Genomic DNA, 15,005 nt, shown 5'->3' with positions numbered 1-15,005 from the left:
ACCCTCCACTTTAGCTGGGTTCACAAACTAAAACTCATTAAATTTGTCTCAAACTGAAGGAAAGGAGCACAGTTCTTCAGTCATGTGACTAAATTATGGCTTAAGAATAATAAAACGAGTGCTTTGGTTAAATAGTTCCACTTTTGAGTATAAATGTCGAATGAATTGATGTTTTTGAGAACAGCTTCATCATGTCGGCCCGTGACGGACTGATGCATAAAACACGATTTTATTATAAAGCACTTCCTGATTCTCTGAGTCTCTGCCAGCAGTCAGAAACTCTTTGTGTTTTCTGTCTCGTCAGATGAGAACACCACCACACAGTCGTCCAGCAGCGTCCTACCTCAGGTACTGAAACAACTCTTTCTTTTTTAAAGCAACTTCTGTTCTTTATGTTCTTGTTTTTGGGCGTTTTATAAATTGTTCCAGGAAAAGGTCTTTAGTTCTGTGAAATTCTTTAGCTTCCTTGAATTCACAACTCTTTGCTGCTAGTTGCCTAAAGACAAAAAAAAAGAAAATAATGTTTTTGTCTATACATGTGTTTTATTTGCCTATCTGTCATTAAAAGTTTTGTCATTAACTTTTGAAATAAAAAAAGTGGTTAAAACTGGAAGGTTAACAGCTCTGCATAAACTTTATTTGTCCCTTTTTTGTTTGTTTTCCTTCAGCGCAAGCCCTCTGCCCTCCCGAACGACCTCAGACCCCCCAATAAAATGAAAGATCTGCACCCCCCTGCACGGTCGGGCCCCCGAGCACCAGGAGGTGAGTCCTCAGACTTTAGTCACCAAATAAGGTGTGAGATCTCCGTCACCATCCAGGCACGTCAATGAAACTGGAGAGTCTCATTTGAGTTTGATGCATCTGAGATGGGATCGTTGGGTTAGGCCTGCCAGGAAATGCACTGTAGGCATTTTCTCGGGGAGCAGAGCCGAGGATTTTGCCCGTTGGGAGCCGGCTGAGCAACATTCTCTGTTTAGTGGGCAAGACTCTGGTGTCGCTGCTAATATGGAGTTCTTGCTCAGATCGGGACCTTGCTGTTGTGGAGCGTAGGGCGTAGATGATGGGGGCGGGGCTGCTGAATTTTTTCTGCCACACATTCAAACGTCTTAATTAAATAAATGGATTCTTAGAGTTTTTCAAAAGTGGGCTGTTTTCGTCGTTTTAAATCCGCTGGATTGTTTTCAAGATTTGCAGAATCACAATCAGCCCAGAATCAGGTTGTTTATTTGTATTTGAAACACAGATTTATGAAGCTGCCAGTGATGTAGTTCCCTATTTGACAATCAACAATTAGCTCTGCTGTGATTTGTTGGCTCACTGTGTCCAACTTCATTGATTAAATTGGTTGAAAGTTGTAATTTGCAGCCACTTGACATATTGTCATAAGATAGATGGACAGTCAGACACCAGAGCAGAAAAGAAAGGTCTTTAAGGCAGCGTTTTCAGCACCTGACTTAGTTTAACAGGGCTCAATGTGTGGGTTTGAATTGAACTGGTTGGTCAAAAGTCTCACAGGTCTGTCATTTGAGTTAAAAAATGGTGTGACATCTTTTCTCTGTTCATACAGTTGCTATGGGTCTCCAACACGTCTCAGGAGCAACAAAACTGTATTTTTGCGCGTGAGCTCCCCTCTGACAGGAAACATCCAAGGCAAAAGTCCAGGTTTAAAAATTATGTTCATATCAAATAATAGCTAGAGAATTTAAATTTTCTGCAAAAATGCACTATGAATGCCTATTTCTGAAATTTCTTTTCTGAATAGCTGAGAAAGCTGAAACTAGCCAAAAAATAGGTATAAAAAGTAGCTGAAATAAGCACAAAGACTTTGCGTTAAGCAATAAGAGGCTGAATTTATCACAAAACATGAAATTATCATAAAAAGTAGCTTAAATGAAAAGAAAGCAGCTGAAAGTAGCATTTAAAATGTTTAAAATAGTAGAAAAAAGCTGAAAGAAGCAAAAAAGTTGGAATTAGCTGAAGAATAAAAAGCAGAAAAGATCAGAATGATAGCTAAAAAGCAGTAAAACCCTCAAATCTTCAATATAGAAACCAGTGGAAGCTGAAATTAGAGCAAATGAGCTAAGAAAAAGCAGAAGCAGAATAAAAGGTAAAAAGAATAGTAATTTATGAACATTTTAAATGGTTTTAAGGCACCTCCATTGATTTTCAATGAGAGAAAATTGGCAGAAAAAACTAAATATCTCAAAATGTATAAACTGACAAAGTACTGAAGGAACTGAAATTGTTCAAATAGCGCAAACAAGATATGTGCCGAAAAATGTGTGGAAGACAAAAATGGATCTCAATGGTGTGAATATTTTATAAGCAAACCTTTACTGAGAAACTGGTCCAATCTGCTTATCTAACAGAATCACTGCATGTATCCAGACGTGTGAGGGTGGGAGGGTCCACACTGGCTACACCAGCCATGTGTCTGCACTATCACCAATATCTGATGTTGTAATGAATGGTCGCATGAACTTTCAATACGTTTCATTTCTATCGTTCTGTCTGCTAAGCTTTTATTTCCTCATTGAGTGAACTTGAATTTATAATTCTACTAAAGTGATGGAAATCTAAAGCTGTTCATCAAAAACAAAAGCCTTTACGTCTACTTTTTCTATGTCCTAAAGCCACAAAGCTGTCTTTGGGCCCCGGGATGAGCCTGTAACTGAGTGTTACTTTTTGTACTCTCTGTGAAGACAGTCAAACCTCAGCATTCTGTGTGGCAGGTAGAGGATGTTTGCAGGGTCAGCGCTATCATCCTGTTTATTATCTGTCAGAAACACACTGCAGGAATGCTGCGTGTCCCCAGCAGATTCCCGCTGCTGTGCGCCGTTTTCTACAACTCCCAGAGGAAATTTCTCACGCTGCATGCAAAGACCCAAAACCACGGGCATCCATAGAACACTGGTCTGAGCACAGGAGGGGAGGGAGCAGACTTATTATAATCTCTGCTCATTAGTGTCATCAGTTGTGTACTTTAAAGGAAAAACAGCTTTTGTACTTCCTCCTTACTCAACAACTTTGTGTTGCTTTTATACAACCCCCATTCCAACGAAGTTGCGACATTGTGTAATACATAAATAAAAATAAAATATGATAATTTGCAAATTCTTTTCAACCTAAGTTAATTTGAATATACTACAGAGACAAGATGTTTAATAAAAACTTTATTTTTTTTTGCAAATATTCTCTCATTTTGAATTTGATGCCTGCAACATGTTTTGAAGAAACTGGGACAGGGACATGTTTACCTCAATGTTACATCAGCTTTACTTAAGTCAGTAAGTGTTTGGGAACTTTGGACACTAATTGTTGAAGCTTTGTAGGTGGAATTCTTCCCCGTTCTTGTTTGATGTATGGATTCAGTTGTTCAACAGTCAGAGGCCATTGTTGTCATATTTTGTGTTTCTGGGTGTTGTTGATATCTGGTTTTGGCTTCACAGGGTAGAGTTTTAACTTCCACTTGTAGAGACAAACGGTGTTCAATGGTTTTCTGAAGTGTTTCTGAGTCCATGTGTTAATATTTGTTACAGAATGATGTTGGTTGTTAATGCAGTGTCGTCTGAGGGCTCGAAGGTCATGGGCCTTCAGTGTTGGTTTTCGGTCTTGCAGAAATTTGTCCAGATTCTCTGAATCGTTTGATGATATTACAGACTGTAGATGATGAAATCCCTAAATTCCTTGAAATTGTACATTAAGGAACTTTCTTAAACTGTTGGACTATTTGCTCACATAGTTGTTCACAAAGTGGTGAACCTCCCACCATCCTTTCTTATGAACGGCTGAGCCTTTCAGGGGTGCTCCCATCATGACACAGCTGTTTCCAATGAACCTGTTCACCTGTGTTTTTGAGCTTTCCTCAACTTTCCCAGTCTTTATTGCTCCTGTCCCAGCTTTTTTAGAACACGTTGCAGACACCAAACTCAAAATGAGTGAATATTTGCAATAAAAACAAAGTTTATCCGTTTGAACATTAAATATCTTGTCTTTGAAGTGTATTCAATTGAATGTAGGTTAAAAAAAATTTGCAAATAATGGTATTCTGCTTTAATTTGTGTTTTACACAATGTCCCAACTTCACTGGAATGAGGGTTGTAAACTGCACCAAAAACTGTAGCATGAACACAAACCATCTGGATACAGGAATGTAACTGTTCCTTTATCCAGATGGTTTTGTTGAAGTTAAACAGTAAATTTGATCTAATCCTCAGTTTGCTCATATGTTTTTATTTATTTTTTTTACATGCTGACATTCTGTATAGGTTTGATTATTCTATATTCACTGGTAGTGTCAGTGAAGGTTTTTGGTTGCTTTCTTTACTGTAAACAATCACATATCAATAAAACTGCCTTCTAAGCTTCCCATTGATACATCGCATCGTCTGACTGACAGAACAGAACGTCTCTTACTCTGAAGTTAAAATCTGAGCTTAGTTTTCTACAGACAGAACATAAATTTACTTTGGGCAGTTCAGAAGATGGAGACGGCAAACACTGCCTCTTCAAACCAAAGAACATGACATCATTGGTCAGATAGTAGCTGCCAGATAAAACACACTCCAGCCTCCGCGGTGAGCTCAGTCCTTTGAACGACTCGACATCTGATTGCATGTTTTCCACAGGAAAATAAAGCTGTCTGGAGCTGTTGGAAGCTAGCTGATGTGCTCACAGGGCGTTCACACTCCCCAGCTGCCTGCAGGAGCGTGGGTGTTTGGCTGTGATCTCGACGTGTGTACAGCACAGTCGCTCACCCCTAATAACACACACACGCCTCCACACACACTTTTTCTGCGTGTCAAAGTGGTCAGGGTGGGGTTCGGTTCCCGCCCCGGCTGCAAATGGTCCCTGAAATGTAAGAAAAAGTAGATTGCGGATGATTTTTTTTTTCCTTTTGTAGAACAGCGAGGTGAAGGGGACAGCTGCACGTGCAGCTCTGACTTGTGAAGGACAAATAAAAGTGTCGCAACAGGTCATTAGTTTCCCTGCCCAAGAATTCCCGTCACCAAACACCCCAACCCTCGCATCCTGGCAGCGTCTGTATACACACACACACACATATACACACACACACACACACACACTCCTCCACCATGTGTTAGAGAACTAATTATCAGGACTCCGGCTCTGCTGGAGGATTGGGTGATTCAAATTTCCATTCCTGAGCCACCCGTCGGGTCTAGAATTAGAAGCCAGAAGACGCAGAAACCGCCAGTCACAAAGAAGACTTCGACGCAGTAGGACAAGGGAGACAGCCTCCGAACATAGGCCAGGCTGGTGTTTTGTTTCGTTTGTTCTTTGTTTTTGGTGTTTTTTTTTATTTTTTTGTATTCTGAAGCTAAATATCAGATACAAACTGGTACGGCTGAGCTGCTGCTGATTTGGTAGCGGAAAAGGAGCTTAAGTGGCAGTAATTCCTCTGAGAGCGGGAGGAGGGAAGTTTAATTGTGTTTAATTGCACTTGCCTTATTAAGGGACCTGTTTTTGCGGGAGAAGGCTGCAAATGTAAGTTTCTCATCATTCAGAGATATTCTATAAGTGAGTTTTACAGTTTGTATTTATGTTTACGTAAAACTGAGTTTTGTAATGTAGAGCTCTTTTGCTTCAACTCCATGGAAGAAAAAAACAGAGAGTTGTCAGACGGCTGCAAGCTGGGTTTGGAATTCCCTCATTTCTCCTTCCAACAGACGCCCTTTTCTCACTCTGCTCTCTCCTCTTCTCTCCGTCACTCTCCATAGGAAACAATTGCAGATCTGTTTCAGGGTGTGTGGGTGGTTTCTTATTAGCCCCGCTCTAAGGATCTGCCCTTCACATGGAAGTCTGCTCTCTTCCCTCCTCGCGCGGCATTCTTTCTCTGCTGGCTTCGTCCATAACTTTTCCGTTTCCCTTTCTCTCTCCCAGACAACTCCCAGCTCAGCCAGGACCAGGGAGCAGGTGTCCCGGAGCAGTTCACCGGCCTCCTGCACGGGTCCTCTCCCGTCATCGACTGCCGCGAGGACGCCTTCAGGCTTCCGGGTGTTCCGCCACCCAACCAGGGCCAGCAAGAGGCAAAGAAAGCCACCAAAGTGAAGGAGCAAGTCCCGGCTGCTTCGCCGCCAACTCACCGACCCAGCATGGCCGCCATCCTGACAGACTGCGACCCAAAAGCAATCTACGCCACGGTGAACAAAGAGCACAGGGACCTGGGGCCAGGATCCGGGGTCAGGATGCGTCCTCCCGGAGACCTGAAGCTGGCACGCAGCCTCTCCAAGTCGGACTCGGACTTGCTCGTGTCGCCTCCCGGTGAGGAGGAAGGGGGACTGGGGAACCGCAGCGAGTCCGTTTCCAACTGCAGCACCGGCAAGAAGAGGCTGGAAAAATCACCGTCTTTCACGTCAGAATGGGACGAGGTGAGCAGCCACTCTTCCACTGTTGACGACTGAAAACTGTGATTTTCAGTCTTGAAAAGTGCGATGGATACATTTTGTTCCCAGACACAAATGTGAAAAGTCTTGTTTCTACAGGGCACAAAGTCTGTAACTTCTTTAACTTGCTCTAAAATGAAGAACAAGTCAAGAATGTTTTTCTTGAGTTGAAATCAAACCTCAGTATCAGCTGCATGGAGCTCTGCTGACTGCAGCCAGATTGTTTTATTCTTCTGTCAACTCTAAGCACCTGTTGTCTCAAAGAGAGGGGGTAAAAAATGTTTAGGTATTTTTTTTTCAATTCTTTATTCATTTCACTAAAACAAAACAAATAATTTTATATACAATACACAATAAAAAGAAAAGTATAAAAAGAAAAATAAGAGAAAATAATATATATGTATATCAAAATCACAAATAAAATGAAACGAAAGGCGGCAGAGAGAGAAAAAACTCTTATAATATCCGCCCCTTTTGCTAGAATAAGTTCATATAAAAAAATCTGTTATTAACAAAACAAAAGACAAGAGCATCTAATCCCTCTAGAACAACAATTTATATGGATTATACTGTTTCGTATTTCTTTAACAATCCAGCTTTTATCATTTTCTTAAATGTACATAATAATCCTGCATTTTTTACATCTCTCCCCAAATTATTCCACAGTTTTATTCCTTGAATTAAAGTACACCGTTCCTTCAAACTAGTTCTGAATTTGGGTTTTACAAATATCTCTGTCCCTTTAAGGTTATAACAACTCTTTCTCTAAACAAAATTTACTTGGATGTTTAAAGCTAATGTGTTTTTGTGGGCCTTATACATAACCAGTAGAATATTATAATCAACCAAATCAAAGAACTTCAATATTTTCAATTTACAGAATAATGAATTTGATGGGTGACAGCAATGTTTTCCATTAATAGTTCTCACAGCCCTTTTCTGTAATAAAAAACAGGATTTGTGTTTGTGCATCTAAATCATGAATCTATTCAAATGAATACAACTTGCTTTATATGAAATGTATTTTAGTCCTTTCGTTGTACCAAAAACTTATTTTCTAATTCAGCTTAGGCCCTATTTCTAACTATTTTTATGTTCTCAGTGTTGGCTTGTGTTTATTACCTAGATGGATATCCCTAACTAAAAGTACTCCTCATTTATTCACCATTTCAATGCTTTGTCTGGACGCGGGTAAAGAGCTAAATCTGCCACGCTGGGAAAGCAGATTAGAGCAGACAAGAAGATGAAGATGAAACGAAGGTATGGAGGACCAAACCTATCATTATTGGAAATAAATGTATAAATATATAACTGGCGTATTAAAATAAATTATAGGCTCCATAGTATGGAGGACCAAACCTATCATTATTGGAAATAAATGTATAAATATATAACTGGCGTATTAAAATAAATTATAGGGTCAAAAAGAAGTTTGACAAATAAATTATTGTGCCATTAAATCAATTACATCAATTATTTAGATATAAATGTGTATTTACATTTTAATTTTGAAGGATTATATTTTCTCTATGTGCTTTATCGCATATTTTTTGTTTATGTTTATTCATTACAAGTACATTTGTTGTAATTTGACTTTTCCAAGCCATTATTTTCTTCTTTCACATTTATCACCAATCACATATATTTAAAACATGCTTTTTCACCTAATAATATTTTATTTCTCAAATTATTTTATCATTCTTTTTTTTCTTAAACACTGATATATTTTCTTCTATTATATACCTTTGTTGTATATTTTTACCAAACACATTTCCCTGAGCCCATTTATTTTCATCTCTTTTTTTGACATTTCTTGCTGGCTGTATTGTCTTTTCCAGCTCTACATGCAGCAGGGAATGTAAAAACAGAGGAGGCGGTCTTAAGAAAAGCGTCACCGCCCCAGCTTCTCGCCTATTGGCCGAGGTCTAGTTTAGCTTAGACCTCGGCCAATAGGCGAGAAGCAGGGGCGGTGACGCTTTTCTTAAGACCGCCTCCTCTGTTTTTACATTCCCTGCTGCATGTAGAGCTGGAAAAGACAATACAGCCAGCAAGAAATGTCAAAAAAAGAGATGAAAATAAATGGGCTCAGGGAAATGTGTTTGGTAAAAATATACAACAAAGGTATATAATAGAAGAAAATATATCAGTGTTTAAGAAAAAAAAGAACGATAAAATAATTTGAGAAATAAAATATTATTAGGTGAAAAAGCATGTTTTAAATATATGTGATTGGTGATAAATGTGAAAGAAGAAAATAATGGCTTGGAAAAGTCAAATTACAACAAATGTACTTGTAATGAATAAACTTAAACAAAAAATATGCGATAAAGCACATAGAGAAAATATAATCCTTCAAAATTAAAATGTAAATACACATTTATATCTAAATAATTGATGTAATTGATTTAATGGCACAATAATTTATTTGTCAAACTTCTTTTTGACCCTATAATTTATTTTAATACGCCAGTTATATATTTATACATTTATTTCCAATAATGATAGGTTTGGTCCTCCATACGAAGGAGAGCCAGAAGAATAAAGACTTAAGACGCGGATTTGAAACTTGAGACTCGAGGAGAGAATTCAGAAGCTGCAGATCTGTCTCGGTTCAGCTTTTCTCTTCTTTGCTCACAGAGGCACAAGGCTTTGTGGAGACGTGGAGCTTGGAATGTAAAACAAAACAAAAAAAAAAGAACATTAACGTTCAAACCGGGATTTCGTTAAAGTGTTCTGGAGCAAGATTGTGCAGTCTCAGATTTACATTTATTTTAAGCTGTTACTAAGTTTTCAGGATTGTAATTCCACTTTTCACAACAATTCATTAGATGGACACAGAGCCAGTATAATGGTGCGTTCCACTTATATCGTATTTCTGAACTGGTAAATGGTAGTGACATAATTTCCCAACAAACCATATGAAACTGCATTCAGGTTAGCTCACAGGTGATTGTACTGCTGCCGCTAACCTAGCTACAACACTGCTGCAATATAAACAATGACAAAAAGAGAGCTTTACTATGTATGTCATGCAAATAAACATTGATTATACAATGTACAGTATGGACAGAAAACATGCTACTTGTGATTAAACGTGCATAAAAATATTAAGAACAAAAATTAACAGTAAAAGTTACAGAGTTAACTTACTCAAGCTGAGAGTCGCCGCCACCTTGAAATCAAAACTGGGGGTAGTCGCAGTCACTCCCACTAAAAGAATGGGATTTACCACAGTTTAAATTTACAAATGGAAGCAAAGGAAATTTCCACTTCCCAGTGCTACTGGATAAGTTGTGGATATGTTCTTTTCAAGTGGTTGGCACAGTTCAACTAATCCACTAACTTAGCTTCTCGTTTAGCAGATTAGCTGTTTTGCTAAGTTTGGAATCTGCTTTTTTTAATTTTAAGTCCACTAAAAAATTTCACAAGTGTAAGACTTCTATTTTCATGGCCTTGATCCCAAATTAAATAAAAGCTATCACCTCCTAAAAGCAGTGCTGGACATGACAGGCACCGTGTGTGTAGCATGTAGCATCTTTAGCTGCTAAACTGAAGAGCATCAAAAAGAACTAAAATAACATTTAGCAATATTAAAATAGCAAATACAAAAATTGACTGTGTCAAATATGGTAGCAAAAGTATTTGCTATTTGTTGTTTGACTAAACGGGTCCATTGTACACCACCCAAAGCCGAACAGTCAACGTTCATTTACACACACACCTTCCATAATCCCCGAGATACACTGAGCTCCTGGAGACCCTGCTGCTGCAGTAAATACGAGAGCCAATCTCTGCAGCTCGGATGGAATACGTGGAGGCCTTAACCTCAGACTGTATTTATAAAAATACAAACTTAATCAAAGAAATGCTTTTATTCTAAAAGGGGTAAACAGAGTATCACAAGTTAGACAGGGCTTTAACTGGTTTTATTTGTCTGATTTTCCACAGGGGACCCACCCACCTTCTAATTAAACCAATAGAAAACTAACAATAGGTTTGTGTCAGGCCCATCAGTCAGACGAGTGACACAAACTGACAGTTCATGTAGCGGTTAGCGTTAGCTTCCTCTAATTTTCTATCTGTTTATCAGTTTAGAGTTTGCGGAGTGAAGATTCTTGTTTACCACATTAATGATTAGTAAGGGTGCAACAATACATGTACCCATATCGAACCGTTCAATACAGGGCTTTAGGTTCAATACACACTATGTATGGAGTAATACAGATTTTTAACATTTATTTTATCAACTTGTTTTCTGAAGATGCTCTGTGTTGAAGGATCAGTGGATCTGTGTTCGACTACTCTACCTAGGCTGCATTGTTGAGCACAGATGCACTGAGAAACACCAACATGTAATTTAAAAATTGTATTTTTGAGGTTAAACAAATGTTCATACTTAATTTAAATAAATTACAAGTTTAAAAGTGCATGGACATTTCTCTTTTTTATATTGAAAAAATATTGAACCGTGAGACTAAAGTATCGAACCGAATCCTGACTTTTCTGTATCGTTGCACCCGTAGTGATTAGTGAACCCAACTTTGTTGGTCAGCTGTGCCCACCACTGCTTTTTCCTCTTTATGTGTTTAATCTTTTTCCTGCAACAATCGGAGGAATTCAATGCATTCTTTAACCCTCTCAGCTCAGTTTTAGCCGTTCGTTTGTGTGCCAGTAACTTTCCTTCGAAGGAATGTACCGCCACCCTCGAGAGATACCTTTCACCTTGTATTTAATACCCCAGGCCACATTGAGCCAGAACCTGGACTCACTCAGAACCGAGGCTTTTTGTCTCTGTGGCGACGAGATCGTATTGCTGCTTCGGGTCTCTTTACAATCAGAGCAACCGCAGCGAGCTGAGGGAGCGGCGGGTCGATATCACGGCTGCTCTGGGCCCAGTTTGTGTACGAGCTGGTACAGTTTGATCTATGACGCCACAGATGAAATAACTGGTGTGTCGAGTGTTGAGTGTCTAACATTCAACATGCGGCTCGCTCCAAGCTATTTATTGTCGCAGTGTTTTGCATCGGCATGCGTTGTTTATGGTCTCCCCTCTACACATTATGTATAAATAGCCCATTTAGTCATCACTTCTCTAAGAGCGTGAGTTTACTATTCGTCGGTCATAAAATTACCAGATGGCGTGTTGCTGTAGTCGTGGTTCCCTGCAGAAAGAAAGATGTCGATAACGGCCTCGGGCCGGAGGAACCTGTCGGTGTGGAGAAGGCATTAGAAGTGCTTGACCTGATGTTTGCTCTGTCTGGAAATACTCCCGTCAACACTTCTAACTTTAGTTGGCTCTTGCATGGACGTGGGCCAGTAGTGGGCCGCTTCTCCAGTCTGTAGGTGAGTTGTAAAGCTTGGGCAGGTTCCTGTCATGTTGCACAGTCAGGGTAACCTCGTCTCTGAGGGGTTTATTCACAACATTTTATTTGATCGTGTTTGTGCCCAAGCAATGTTTCAGTCTAAAAGAACAACATAAAAAGAGACTTGACCTCAATTATTGCTTTTGAGCCTGCGATTCATTTAGCAAACTTTTGTTTCAGAAAATGTCTCAGTTCTGTCACATTTAGCAGTAAAGTTGTAAATACTTTGCACATTACTCAGAGAAATGCTTCTCCCCTGACAATTTTTCTTTTTTTAAAGGGAGAAAATATATGAACTTGAGGCCTCCCTTTCTGGTGTGAATGTTTGGTTTGTTCTTTCTGGGCTCCCGTAGGAACAGGGTGGTGCAATGTACAGTATTCCAATTAAAGCAATGCAAACGTTTACAAATCACAATCTCATATTTTATTCATAATGGAATATAGTAAGCATGTTGAATGTTTAAACTAGGAACAAAATCAGCAATTTTCACTCTGATGGCAGCAACAGGTCTTAAGAAATTGGGGCAACAAAAGGCTGTAAAAGGAAGTGGATAATGGAAAAAGAAACTGCTGAAGGAGCATTATCAGGTTATTTGGAAACAGGTCAGTAAAAGAAATTGATATAAAAAGACCATTTTAGAGAGACGTGAAGTAAAGATGGGCAGAGGTTCACCAGTTTGCGAAAAAGCTGCTGCTGAAAATAGAATAATTTCAGTTCATGAGATCAAAAGATTTCAAGAATCTGTAAAAATCTCTATATTCAAAGGACAAAATCAGTATTGGATGCCTGTGATGTTTGGGCCCTCAGGGGCCACAGGTCTGATTCTGCTACTGCATGTGCTCAGGAGCACCTCTGCCTTAAACGCAGTTTCCATCCTGTCACAAATGGAGGTTAAAGCTCTATCGCACAAATAAAAGTTTGCAGTTGATTCGATGGTCTTTAATTTGCGCAATATTAGGCAAACATGCGGTTGGTAAATATTTTAATGGCATCAGCTGCAATAAATCCATGTTTTCCTCATCTTATTCTGGTCTGTCAACACAACTCTTGTGCTTCAGCAGCTCAGCCACGTCGTCCATCTGAACTGGTTGTAAACATCAAGGGCAGGGGGGAGTCCATCATATCCACCAAAAGCATTTTAGGCATTTGGAGCATGAATGCAGGCCTGTGGAATATCATATCCAGCAGGCTTTATTGTGGACCAAGCAGCACTACTTTTGGAAATATTGTGCAGCCATTCTGCGTTGTTGTGAGCAGAATTGTAGCAAAGTCAAGCTGGACTCTGATATTGATATTTTGGAGATTCCAACCATCTCTTTCATAATATTTGTAATATACGTTTTTCTTTGTAATCGTCAGTCATTAACCAACCATGAATCAAACCTAACTGTATCTACAGAAGCACAGGTGCTTCACAAGGGTTAGTGTTAGCATTAAATCTGTCAGTATGTATTAACCATATCTGCAGTGCTCAAAACGATCGTGCTGTTCGTTTAAACTAGGCCAGCTTTAAACATACCAGAGCTTAGAACCCTAACATCCAGACGGAACATGGGCACCGCAGAACGCTGTCATGGAGTAGAGCAAAGAGATCGTAAAAAGAGATTTAAGTGTGCGCTTGAATCATTTAAGGGTGTCTGATGTGCTGATGGGACACAGTCCAGCCTAATTAAACAGCTTCATGAGCACGCCGCCTCCACACTCACAGTGCAGGGACGTGCCCTCTGAGAGCGTGACAGGGTTAAGGCAGCCGTGTCATTACTTGCTTAACGCACGCTGCTGCTCCTCCCAGATACCTTCTGCAGCTCATAATAACCCCGGAGCTCCGCTGTTACCTTTTTGTCAGTGCCTCTGCACCCACGAAGTAAACAGCCCGAGCCTGAACTGCTCTGTAATAGTAGCACAGCTGTCGAGGTGGAGCTACAACAGACTGTATTGATTTCCTCTCTCGCACTAACATGATCTCCCCGTGAGGCAGCAGATCGGCTCGCCTTCATGGCTTCCAACAGGAAAGGGAGAGTTTGTCACAAATGGAGGCAGTGGCCTCATTTGGAAATGTTCGTCCTGTTTTAGGTTCATCAGAATGCCTGAAAGTGTCCATAAAATCTTAACGTGGCTGGCAGAGAGTTCCACTTTTCACCTTTTAATTATTTATTCTTCCCGTTAAAGTGCACTTTATGTACTCGCCAGTTAGTTGCTAACAAAACTGAATAGTTTCAGGATTAAAGCAGAACTGACAATGACCCTGTAAGTTCATTTTGTTGCCTTGATGATGAAGAAACAAATGTGAAGACATTTCCTACGGCCGGCCCATAGCATGCGCAAGTATAGGCAAGTGCGAAGGGCGCTGTCCATCTGTGGAACGAAAAACAAAAGTTTATAACATTTTATCGGAGTTGATTTAGTTTGTAGAATAGTCACTGGTTGCTCAGGTTTATGAAAGTAACTTGTTCTGTGAGTTTCTCAGTCTGATTTGTTACTACATATATGGTGCTGAATATTTCATAATAAAAGTATCATTTGATGCAGTCAAAACTAACTACTGGTGCTCAGTGTATAAATAGAAAACAAAATAAGGATAATAGAAGTTTTAGTCTCAGATAAAGTTCAGGTTAAAGTGTGGTTTTCAGTGTTCTACCTTCATAAAATACTGATTTTATGTTGTTTAATCCCAAATATTTAGTCAAATGTTCTTCAGATGGCTGGAAAATGCAAAGTTTTGAGTAGCTCTTTACAAAGTTTTCCATTAAGTATATTCCTGGGCCCCTGCTAGAATTGCTTCACTCCACGGCTGCTGGTTAACACGAACAGGTGCTGCTGTCAGCAGATGTTGGCAGGTATGTGGTAGACTTCCCTTATATTGTTAACTATTTTAATTGAACAACCTGGTTTCTAAAGATAAAAAAATAATATCAAAGACATTTAGAAAATTGCAGAAGGGGAGCCACCTGAAATCTTGCCCGGGGCACTGAATTGGCTACGCCCGGCCCTGGCTTCTTCCTCGTGTGTTTGCAGGTTGTTTCTGTTCAGCTGTACAGCCTGCGTTTGGGTGAAGCAGCCCGTCAGTTGCACCAGTAGATTTATGTTTTCACGCATGGCAGCAAGAGGGAATATGAAATGTACAAGCTGCTAAGCTGCAGTGTACAAAATATAAGCCAGCTGTCTTGGAAAGGATGCTTCAAAAAGCCTCCCTCTGTACTAAACATCTTTTAAGTTTAAGATACCATGAACTTC

General features: G+C 39.6%; 1 protein-coding gene across 12 annotated transcripts in view; it reads left to right on the top strand.

Moving 5' to 3' along the window:
* anks1aa (ankyrin repeat and sterile alpha motif domain containing 1Aa) overlaps positions 1–15,005 on the top strand; it is a 105,970-nt gene that overhangs the window by 48,598 nt on the left and 42,367 nt on the right. For 11 of the 12 annotated variants that reach the window (XM_014010512.1, XM_014010510.1, XM_014010508.1 and 8 more), the window contains 3 exons: positions 305–348; positions 669–762; positions 5,905–6,392. In XM_014010512.1, the coding sequence (XP_013865966.1) occupies positions 305–348; positions 669–762; positions 5,905–6,392 (626 nt within the window). Of the gene's footprint in view, positions 1–304; positions 349–668; positions 763–5,444; positions 5,509–5,904; positions 6,393–15,005 lie in introns of those variants that run through there. The other variant, XM_014010518.1, reaches the window with a different exon arrangement.

This window comes from Austrofundulus limnaeus, unplaced genomic scaffold (genome assembly GCF_001266775.1).
Source record: "Austrofundulus limnaeus strain Quisiro unplaced genomic scaffold, Austrofundulus_limnaeus-1.0 Scaffold70, whole genome shotgun sequence".
NCBI classification, from domain to species: domain Eukaryota; kingdom Metazoa; phylum Chordata; class Actinopteri; order Cyprinodontiformes; family Rivulidae; genus Austrofundulus; species Austrofundulus limnaeus.
Note: the sequence above shows the minus strand (reverse complement) of the source record. Positions and strands in the feature narration are given on the sequence as shown.